This window comes from Glandiceps talaboti, chromosome 1 (assembly GCF_964340395.1).
Source record: "Glandiceps talaboti chromosome 1, keGlaTala1.1, whole genome shotgun sequence".
NCBI lineage: Eukaryota > Metazoa > Hemichordata > Enteropneusta > Spengelidae > Glandiceps > Glandiceps talaboti.
Genome location: NC_135549.1, coordinates 4,051,319 through 4,063,861, shown reverse-complemented (window position 1 = coordinate 4,063,861; position 12,543 = coordinate 4,051,319). Strand labels below are relative to the sequence as shown.

Genomic DNA, 12,543 nt, shown 5'->3' with positions numbered 1-12,543 from the left:
TACGTACATAGGTAGTCGGTATTTATTGTTCTCACATGTACGTACATAGGTAGTCGGTATTTATTGTTCTCACATGTACGTACATAGGTAGTCGGTATTTATTGTTCTCACATGTACGTACATAGGTAGTCGGTATTTATTGTTCTCACATGTACGTACATGGGTAGTCGGTATTTATTGTTCTCACATGTACGTACATAGGTAGTCGGTATTTATTGTTCTCACATGTACGTACATGGGTAGTCGGTATTTATTGTTCTCACATGTACGTACATAGGTAGTCAGTATTTATTGTTCTCACATGTACGTACATGGGTAGTCGGTATTTATTGTTCTCACATGTACGTACATGGGTAGTCGGTATTTATTGTTCTCACATGTACGTACATGGGTAGTCGGTATTTATTGTTCTCACATGTACGTACATGGGTAGTCAGTATTTATTGTTCTCACATGTACGTACATAGGTAGTCGGTATTTATTGTTCTCACATGTACGTACATGGGTAGTCGGTATTTATTGTTCTCACGTGTACGTACATGGGTAGTCGGTATTTATTGTTCTCACATGTACGTATATGGGTAGTCGGTATTTATTGTTCTCACATGTACGTACATGGGTAGTCGGTATTTATTGTTCTCACATGTACGTACATGGGTAGTCGGTATTTATTGTTCTCACATGTACGTACATGGGTAGTCGGTATTTATTGTTCTCACATGTACGTACATGGGTAGTCGGTAGTCGGTATTTATTGTTCTCACATGTACGTACATGGGTAGTCGGTATTTATTGTTCTCACATGTACGTACATGGGTAGTCGGTATTTATTGTTCTCACATGTACGTACATGGGTAGTCGGTATTTATTGTTCTCACATGTACGTACATAGGTAGTCGGTATTTATTGTTCTCACATGTACGTACATAGATAGTCAGTATTTATTGTTCTCACATGTACGTACATAGGTAGTCGGTATTTATTGTTCTCACATGTACGTACATAGGTAGTCGGTATTTATTGTTCTCACATGTACGTACATAGGTAGTCGGTATTTATTGTTCTCACATGTACGTACATAGGTAGTCGGTATTTATTGTTCTCACATGTACGTACATAGGTAGTCGGTATTTATTGTTCTCACATGTACGTACATAGGTAGTCGGTATTTATTGTTCTCACATGTACGTACATGGGTAGTCGGTATTTATTGTTCTCACATGTACGTACATGGGTAGTCGGTATTTATTGTTCTCACATGTACGTACATAGGTAGTCGGTATTTATTGTTCTCACATGTACGTACATGGGTAGTCGGTATTTATTGTTCTCACATGTACGTACATGGGTAGTCGGTATTTATTGTTCTCACATGTACGTACATGGGTAGTCGGTATTTATTGTTCTCACATGTACGTACATGGGTAGTCAGTATTTATTGTTCTCACATGTACGTACATGGGTAGTCGGTATTTATTGTTCTCACATGTACGTACATGGGTAGTCGGTATTTATTGTTCTCACATGTACGTACATGGGTAGTCGGTATTTATTGTTCTCACATGTACGTACATGGGTAGTCAGTATTTATTGTTCTCACATGTACGTACATAGGTAGTCGGTATTTATTGTTCTCACATGTACGTACATGGGTAGTCGGTATTTATTGTTCTCACATGTACGTACATGGGTAGTCGGTATTTATTGTTCTCACATGTACGTACATGGGTAGTCGGTATTTATTGTTCTCACATGTACGTACATAGGTAGTCGGTATTTATTGTTCTCACATGTACGTACATGGGTTGTCAGTATTTATTGTTCTCACATGTACGTACATGGGTAGTCGGTATTTATTGTTCTCACATGTACGTACATGGGTTGTCAGTATTTATTGTTCTCACATGTACGTACATGGGTAGTCGGTATTTATTGTTCTCACATGTACGTACATGGGTAGTCGGTATTTATTGTTCTCACATGTACGTACATGGGTTGTCGGTATTTATTGTTCTCACATGTACGTACATGGGTAGTCGGTATTTATTGTTCTCACATGTACGTACATGGGTAGTCGGTATTTATTGTTCTCACATGTACGTACATGGGTTGTCAGTATTTATTGTTCTCACATGTACGTACGTAGGTAGTCGGTATTTATTGTTCTCACATGTACGTACATGGGTAGTCAGTATTTATTGTTCTCACATGTACGTACATGGGTAGTCGGTATTTATTGTTCTCACATGTACGTACATGGGTAGTCGGTATTTATTGTTCTCACATGTACGTACATGGGTAGTCAGTATTTATTGTTCTCACATGTACGTACATGGGTAGTCGGTATTTATTGTTCTCACATGTACGTACATGGGTTGTCAGTATTTATTGTTCTCACGTGTACGTACATAGGTAGTCGGTATTTATTGTTCTCACATGTACGTACATGGGTAGTCGGTATTTATTGTTCTCACATGTACGTACATAGGTAGTCGGTATTTATTGTTCTCACATGTACGTACATGGGTAGTCGGTATTTATTGTTCTCACATGTACGTACATGGGTAGTCGGTATTTATTGTTCTCACATGTACGTACATAGGTAGCTGGTATTTTATTTTGTTTATTTACGACAACCTCTGCCTTCACAAATACAAATTGTGTCAAGACAATGAGATTGTAGTAAATGTGATGTCATCACCAGAGGTTTGACAGCCTATTCCTTGAGGAGAGAATATAAATACAACACACTCTAGTCTTACATATGAAAAGAAACATTTTTATTTGCAAAATGATTGTTTTACTTCAAAAACAGACAAGAAAACCTTGTCAATGATGCTAAATGATTGTGACACTCATACCTGGTAGTATTGCCAATACACTGACTTTATTTTGTAACCAAATTACAAATGTCATAATATTATAACAAAAACTATACAATGACAAATAATTCAGAAAATAAAAACATTTAAATGTAATTATTTCCCTTTTGAAATTCTTCAAACTTTTGAAGAGGTTTTAATATCCGGTAGATTTGTATAGCACTAAATGAAAGAGTGACTGGCAGATTGTCATATCCGAAGTACATCCAACGGACACTGAACAAGACAGGGGGATTATAGTGCTTTTAATAGCTAGGTCTAGCAGTATCTGGAGAAAAGAATAGAATACTGTCATACATGATTGCACATTGAGGACATGATGGTTATTTTAAAAATATCACGAATCCTTCAAATAGATCGTGGAAATTTCTCTATCATCAAACACATCTAGCTGTTCAAACAGGAGGTCCTGGAGTAGTTTATATAACAAGATTTAGTGTAGAATGGAACTTGAAAATTTCACAACTATGTGTGTATTTGACATGATTTATTATAATAGTTGTATTTCAATAATATACAAAATTTTGATTGTAAAGCTGAATAAAGGTAATTATTACAAATGAATGAATACATTTAAAGTTTGTTATTGATAGAACAACTACTGATGATGACTACACTTTGTTATAGAAATGTAGGTCTGGTTATAGTCAGTTTCTCTTACAACTTAAATCATATATGTAGTTGGTATGTGCAATCTTTGAAATGCATGATATTAACCAAATGGCATATATATATATTATCATTATTAGGCAAGATTCAGTTACATAACATGTCATCACTTGATAGAGTTGCTATACATTAACATTACTTAGTATTAATACAGATCAGAAGAGGAGAAGAAAAATTATGACAATAAATAACTTCCCTGAACAAAGTACCAGGGATTCACAGCCCTATTTTTCTAAGTAACTTCCCCTTGCTACTAGAAGTAACCCCCTATCTTTCACATGATCAGTTTTACATCAAAATAATATCATGACAGTATTTGCACTCTATGTTGTCACACTTCTTTTTAGATATCCAATTACCACCATAATCCCACCCTTATCTCAAACTGTTAAGACTTCAAAAATATCAGTGTTTGAACTCATGAAAAATCATAAAGGGAACGAACATAAAAAATTATCTGCCCATGGCATAAGAAGTGAAAGCCAAGATTTTAGAACTAATAAAGAATGATGACAGTTTTACATACAAACATGTATATAATAAATTATGTGCTTTTATCCCTGCCATGATTGTCCAAGTAGTCATTTCTACAATAAGTTAATGTGGTAGAGTATTGAATAATACTATGTATTTAGTATGTAATCCTACATAAATTGTCACTCTGCTAAGTTTGCAAGATTTTGTACAAAGGTATATAGTGAATAGCTATTAGTAGTGAGATTCAACTTTGCTGTATTAGATTATGTAAATGTCATTATTATATCAAAATATATAATAATTTTTATCTCTTTTCAATATATCATAACAATTATTCTTACAATATTTCACATATTCCCCATCACTTACACCAGAAAAGGTATTTTACAAAGGTTCAGTTTTAAGTTTCAGAAGTCTTGCTTCATTGTTATGCTTTAAATATAGATTGCTATCCAGAAAATAGATCATTTTGCATTCTGAACACGTTTGCCAAACTAGATTTCAATTGACTTTAAGTTCAGCTGACATAACAAAGAAATTGTGAGTAATGAATATCTGTGAGTCTTAAATCGGAACAGATGAGCTGCACTCTTTTGTTGGCGACGAAAAGAACCATCCGACAATCATGGATTAATATATCAATTTGATAGTAATTCACTGGTTACCTAGAACCCTGACAAATGATTATACTGACCAATTTAGTTTCTATTCATTGAATTTCTTGCTTTATCACTTAGTTTGCCAATGAATTAGCCAATTGCCAAATAATGCTAATTTTTTCCAATTATCTGACTGAGACCATGACCAAGTATAAAGTAGTTGTGTGTTATAAACATGCACAAGTCTAGTTTCATTTCTATCCCACTAAAGTCCAATAATAAGTATTTACAGTATCTATGGAGATCTTTATATAGACTACACCATTTACATTCATTATCCAACATAACAGCAGTAAGAACCACCACACATATTATAATATAAGATAATGCTATTTTTATCCGTACCACTTAACTTTGTTAACCTTACTGATGCATTAGACTTGTCTGTAAACTGCAATACAATCATTTAATACTGTTTAGTCTTCTTGTTTCCTTCACTGATTTAGAGTTCCACATGATCATAGACAAAAACAACATTACTAACATCCTTTGTGTCTGTTTTGTCTCAAAAATACTCTTTGTAATATGTCGTATTGTATAGCAAATAAATATAAAATACTATAATTCTCCTGCCATGATTTCCGCAACCACTGTAATGTTGCTTCACCTCATGCATAATTTAATTCAAAAAGCTTGTTATCTTGCAGTCAAGTAGAGTAAGTCTTAATACACATTTTCTGTCAATATATGCAATATTATGCCTGCCCACACACCACATACCTGATATTAAATCACAACACATAATTCATTTATTACACATATGTTAAAGTTTTCAGTTCATGCATATATTCAAGTCATCCTGCCCAGATCCCAATGTGATATTAAAATCACTGACAGACTGCCTCCTCTCAACAACATTCCAGTTTCAGTTGATAAAACATAATATTTTGATTGGTGTATACATTTACACTGTCTCTTGTAGTACCAAATATATCCAAGATAAATATCCTGCCCAGATCCCCACCTGGTGTATCTCACAGAACATATATTTACACTAACAATTCAAGTTCTTTGTTGCCGTCTAGTTGATCTTCTTTACTATCATACATTGACATAAAAGGCACTGTGTGATGCATTAGAGTGAAAAATCTCCAATGTCTGCTTATAACCAGTCAGCTTCCATGTGAAAATCTTTCATTTTTACGGAAGATTTAATGGTGGCATGGTAGGTGTACTCAGCAGTCCTATCCTCTGCTTTTGTTTCCTCTGTTCGGTCATCTGCCAAATCAATAACAAGTATACAAAATTGTCAGAATCAGTTCTGAAATGGATGGACCTGCTGTAACTGAGATTGTCAAATAACATTAGATTTGGTTAGTGATTGCAGTGTATTCAGCTGGATATATTCGTCAGCAGGTCTCTACTAATTATCAATATTACTTTCTGCTTCGTTTCCATGGTTGTGTCAAACACTTCCTCAGGAAGGGTTCATTCATTACTGAATGCCTTGTGCTGTTATTAAAGTAGGTCTCAGTTTTCAATGCTGTCATCGAAGTGAAGACATGACAACCTTGATTGTATTCTACAATAGTGCTATACATTATTATATCCTTATTCAAATCAAAATCCTACCTTTCCAGTGGTTATGTCTGAGTATTTGCTCTAATGTGACAATATATATAAAGACAGAATTTCTTTTTTCCATTAATTACAACAAAACATTTGGTATAATATTTATCTGCACAGCTTACAGCAGATAAAAACTAACAAGCGAACACTATTTTTAAGTCTATATATTGGTTAGGTTTCATTAGCTAGAGACTCATAAATATGAATATATATACAACCTTTATATTTCAAAAATCAATTACATTCATTACCATCTAGTTTTGAAATGATTAAGGCCATACTAAAATAATACTGTACTTTGAAGGAAACGTGTACATGACATATCTATGTTCAAATTAGGTTGGGCTAATATTTGACTAGAAATGTCCATTTTTTATTTGTCTAAATCTAGATTTTTAACCATTCATTCAAAATTTCATTACTATTGTCTTTCATTAGTAGGGTACTAGGGGGTACATGTACTACAACACTTTAACCTTTTGTACATGACATTGCCATATATCATGTAACAGCATAACTCTCAATCTTTCAAGCATACAATCAAATTACTCATTCATTTGGTTTTAGCATAAAGCTACTTTACAACTTGTCAAACTAACTATATGGAAAATCTTTGAACTGAACGGAGCTGAGAAACGCTGAACATGAAAGTACATATAAAACAGCTGTTCAATATCGTGGACTAATCAAATCTACAAACATCTCATAAATTTGGATAACCTTTCAATTGAACATTGATAAATGCAAACAAGGTTTCAGGACTGATCATAGCAATTCACAGCTTGCTTTAATCAAATCAGTCATTCCCTATCAATAATCTCAACGGATTACTAAATTAACGACCAACTTTATCAAATTTTCTACACCTAAGCAACACATTACAAATGTTTTACAGCAGTGGAATCACAGTTCATTTGTCAAGCAATCATGATTCTATACTTGTTTTATTTACATGTGGTATTAGGGCATGAATTTCATAATCTACATGGATAAAGGTATGTATTACTAAAGACTAAGTAATGAGACTCTGTATAGAGTTGGTGTTCATTGTCAAATCCGTGTACATTGTAACATGGCAAAATTGAAGTAGAAAGATTACATTATCTTATTTTGTTGAAATTGGAGAGTAGAATGCTGATTTCCTGTTTCACAGCTATTCACGGTGAAGTGGAAATGGAAATTCAGGTTCAGTGCACTATTAAATAGGCTTCAGTAGTCACTAGTCACTTTCTCTCATATCACAGAGAAATGGGAAAAGTTAATGTCTGATGTAAGCTTTACTATAACTAAAGGTAATTCACCTAGTAGTAGCAGCATCATTCTTGTTTGCCCCAGAATAACAATGTTTCCTGATAACATTAATAATAATAACACTGACAATTGGTGCAATTGTCCCCCTGTAGGCATTGGGAAACCATGGCAACAGTTGCCATAGAGGCTAAAATCTGAAAGTCAGACTTGAATTTGTCTCTTTTCTATGCATGGCAACAGTTGCCAGAAGCTACAAGCTGAAAGTTGGACTGAATTTTTTCTCAGTTCTATGTGCTTCAAAGGCAACTCTTTTGCTAAAAGTCTCACATTATAAAATTGTCAGCCTTTAGTAACTAGTTGGTCTGGGTTTACTTCAACTTATAAGTTGAAATGTAGACCATGACAGTTGACATAATGATAGCTGTCAGCACGCATGTATCATTTACCATTGTAAGCTCGGATTTATACTACACACCTGTCAGGTAACACAAAAAATTAATCCTATCAAAATGTACATTACAGAGAAAAAGTCTGGCACAGTTGCTTCATTTCAAACATTCTGAACTTGTGAATACTAAACTCTGATTTCCCAGCATAATGATGGAGTCCCATCATTTTGGACAATGGTAAACATTTAGGTGTGAAAGACAGCTGTCATGCAGGCAGAGTTAGGTAATTCCAAAGATCTCATGCAAAGCAACACTTAAACACTGCAGGATATTTGTGAATCATTAAGAAGTTTCTACCTGATCTTTCAGTTCTGCTAGTTGAGCTGATAGTGTTTGTACCAATTTATTGGTGCTTTCCAGCTGTGCTTGTAGATTACGTAATTCATTCTGCTCTCCTTCTCCTTCATCGGCTGCTAGTGACATGGCACGCATACGTGGAAACCAGTCCAGATTTTTATCCTGTGGTTTAGATGAGATAGCATTAGTATGATATGTAGATTGACTTATCTAGGCCTCCACAGTGAGTCGGTCAACTACAGGGAATGTCGATCTGCTTATGTCACCAAAGGCAAGTGCGTGCATCACAATGATGTTGTCAGTTACTACTTTTAACTGAATGTGTGACATCTTGTCAGTTATTGTGCTGAATATTTTGATCAGTCAACATGACTTACTACAATTTCTGGTGCATAGAAATTCCCTTTTTACCCCCAAATATTGCAAATTTTAAATATCAGCTGACAACATAGTCAAAATGCATGCGCTTGTTTGGAAGCAGCTAACCAATCAGAAACAAATCTTTGGTGACGTAAGCAGAAATTCGCTCGCATAGTTGACCGTAAAATCATCTTGAAATAGTCATAACAGAAATCTTTCGTGTACAAGTTCTCGCCTGGTATGGTTTTTTAAGGGTGTTTTTGCTCTAAATTGTATATATTTGGTGAAGTTTAATTTGTATGATCTAGCGTATGTACTCCACACATATATATACATGAATATATACATGAAGTGTTAACAGGCAGACATAAGTGTGTGTTCTTGGTATTCATGAGCTGAGGCGTTGTGTGTTCTATATGAACTTCAACGTACATGGGTGGCAAGTGTGTGTATATTATGTTGCATAGGGGTTTCTAATTTTTCTTTCAATCTCTATTTTCATCATTCAGTAATATCTTCACTGTTCAGCACATCAAGTGTTCATGAGTGTAATATGTAGATTGACTTATCTCATATGGTGAGTAATACATCTACAATCCACATTTTATCATGGATTTAATGACAAAGCCGCAGGTTGTAGAGAGATTGGAATTAAGAAGAAAATTCACTAATAATGTGACACAGTTGGATTGAATTTCAGCTAGGAGTGAGAAATAACAAAATCAGCAAAATAATCTAAATCTGTAGCCTGCAGAAACAAACTGATACAGTCATGAATACTGTTAGCCATAGGCTATATTTCATAACACAAAACATTTTTACCACGCATGTACAAGTCTGGAAAAATGAATCATGTATGTCTCCATGTAATTAGCTTTTCTCACAAACAATTTTCTACAACACACAGAAACACAGCTTCCCCACTCTCTATTCCCATCCCCCTCTCTGTCTGTTTATCTCTGACAGCATCTGTCTCTTTCTCCCAATCTCACCTTTAATAAATGACAAATTTGTCAATTTCTTTCACAATAATTCTTTCATGACAATGGCTATACATAATTTTGCTGAAAAATTAATTCTTTGTCAAATAACATTTAAGTATCACTAAGTAAAGTACTTTCAGTTCAGGATTTCTCATTTAGCTGGAAGGAAAGAAGAGAGACTTTTGACGCCATTAATAGCCTCTAGACTAAGTATAGTCTAACAGCATGGCCCATCAATTACATGTAGATCTAATATTCCAACATACAGTCGACTGACTTGTGGTGACAAGACCCCTTAGGTCACTTGTATTTGAAACTAATGATGACACTGAACACATTGACTTATATATGCAGAATTAAAGGCGCAGATGTGTGTTCCTGACTGTTTTGTTAGAATGGATATAGCTTGGTTTGTGCATGCTATAATGTAGTTATGAATACTACTACTACTATCCATACAAGTATTAATTATACTATAGTCTAACAACAATATAATAATCAATTGTACATGATGGCTGACACTTGCAGCCATGTACCTGTAGGGGGTCTGATATACAAAAATAGTAGTGTCAACAATCCCAGCTGTCCAGTGACAGACAGACAGTCTAGACACATACACACAGAATTATGAAAACATTGCTCTGAACACATAGTATAAATATTACTGAATCCGATGAATACAAATAGCATCTGCCATATTTGGTTGGCGAATTTCAATATTTCTATCACCATGACAATGCTTGCATTGCCAAAAGACTGTATCAGCTTCACTGGACGGGTAAATACCATTATATATTATATCATTCTCACACACCAATGCTATTATTTCTTCTGCAACACTGCAACATAATGAACTCTGGCTTCATACGATGGACGGATGGTTATTTCAGATTAGTATAAATATTCATGAGTAATGACAAATCATAAGTTCTGGAGTGTTCAACGTAATTGTGTGTCTAACACTGATCGGTGACTAATTATACTTATACTCTGACTTATACCTGACTTGTCACTGTGAACAAATGTCAATGTGACTAAATATTCCTGTTTATAGGGCTATTACCATGTAGCAACAGTATTTTCTGACCATATCAACTTCAAGTGAGTCCAACAGGCAGACATAGTGTGAACAGCAAGCCTTAACAGATGCATGCACTGAGTGAATGTGAATGGGCAATTCAAAATATCCTTGTAAAAGTTACGTCTCATTTAAAACCACTAGGAATCTAGGATAACCAACATTTGATGGAGTTAAAGAGTACAAAGTAAGAATGGGGAATTATTCATTGAAAACTGACATTTAGGGCTGATAAACGGGCACTGCACTGAGTAGTAGTATGGAGTGCCATGACAGCAGTCCCGGAGTTCTGGAGTCCTGCATCCAGAGAACACTGTGCTAATAGGTTGTACTTATAATTATAGTGTTCAGCCCAGGTTCAGTTCCTTGTAAACTCAAGATAAGTATCATAAACAATACTGGGGTACTTCAATAACTACAGTTTGTGAATGAAATTCTGTTTATCTCAAGTGAAGTTGCATGACTCAGCCAATCTCGGCTTCTACCCTATCTAGTATGGCTGTTACACTAACTTGCTACAAACTCATGATCATATCTGATGGTACACAGCATCAGTGAAATCCATGCTCTCACAAACCCTATTTGATACTTCCAGGCAAGATTTATAAGTCATTATTTTCTGTTCATATCATTCCAATCTTGTCCGTAGTATGACAAAATTAAATTTCAGCAACAAAAACCCAACTTGTCCAAGTGAGTTTTCAGTGTATGTACTATATCTTGCAAAGGCACTGTATATCACATGGTCTGCATGAGGCAATCTGATTGGTTGTAGTGTTGATGTACAAAGCCACAGAGATAAATACCCAATTTGTATATGAATGCTACCATGGCCTACTGATGGAACGTTTTGAACAGTGCCGTAAAAGAGGCTGTGGTTTACGACAATGATATTATATCAAATCTGTAATTGCAGACTTACTTAGAACTGTGCAATAAAATACTATGAAAATATTTATATTTTCTGAGAGTTACACATTGTCAAGATTTTCTATCTTATATTGTAGACCGGTAGGAATTAACAACTTACTCTCACAATATTAGAACTATAAAAGTAGATGGCAAAAGGGTAGACTGGTCAAGTACAATGTATGTAAGTCTTGAATTTGGAGATTTAAAATTGAAAATAACATTACTCTTTGATCAAAAAACAAAATCTTCTATGACAATGACATCTCACATCATTGTTAAAATGGTTTTGGCAATAAACAAACAGAATGGGCAGTTACAGTAGTAGATCAAACTCCTATGCATCGGTGATATACACTACTGTCTTCAATGGCGGCCACTTTGGCCATATCACAGAGTTTATATCACACATTCACTACTTAAAATGCAACATAAAATATCCATGGTGTTAATAATAATTAGTTTATTGATAAAATAGACTGGCTGAATTCTGAAATATATCCCGTTAAATTATGATTATGTACAATTCCATCAAATAAAGCTAGTACAGCATGTACACACAAAGTTAGTAGTTGGTATGTCAACCAGCAACCAGTGTTCCTTTACATTTCTTCTAAAAAATTGTTCTAGTGATATAGAAATTTCGCCGAACAGAAAAGGTAAGTCATATTTATATATATTGTTTATGAACTAACCTGCCCTTAAAAAATGTTTATTGGTCCTATTTCAATGCTATACAGTTTTATAACAAAATCCAATATGGCCACCACTGAATGCAACACTACCTTGGAAAGTTGGAGCAGAAGTTGTGGAGGTCAACTTTTTTATGGTAGCGCTGCGTAGGAGTTTGGGTAGTAGATATATACACAGCTAACTAGTGGTGAATTCCCATAATAGTAATTCACAGTGATGCCATTGAACAGTCATTTATTTTCAGTCATGAAACATCAATATTCATCA

General features: G+C 34.7%; 1 protein-coding gene across 2 annotated transcripts in view; it reads right to left on the bottom strand.

Moving 5' to 3' along the window:
• Positions 1-2,790: 2,790 nt before the first annotated feature.
• Positions 2,791-12,543, bottom strand: part of LOC144453392 (inositol 1,4,5-trisphosphate receptor-like) — a 145,799-nt gene continuing 136,046 nt past the window's right edge. For both annotated transcript variants that reach the window (XM_078144679.1, XM_078144686.1), the window contains 2 exons: positions 8,254-8,415; positions 2,791-5,905 (listed from right to left, as the gene is read on the bottom strand). In XM_078144679.1, the coding sequence (XP_078000805.1) occupies positions 5,828-5,905; positions 8,254-8,415 (240 nt within the window). In that variant the 3' untranslated portion in view covers positions 2,791-5,827. The remainder of the gene's footprint in view (positions 5,906-8,253; positions 8,416-12,543) is intronic.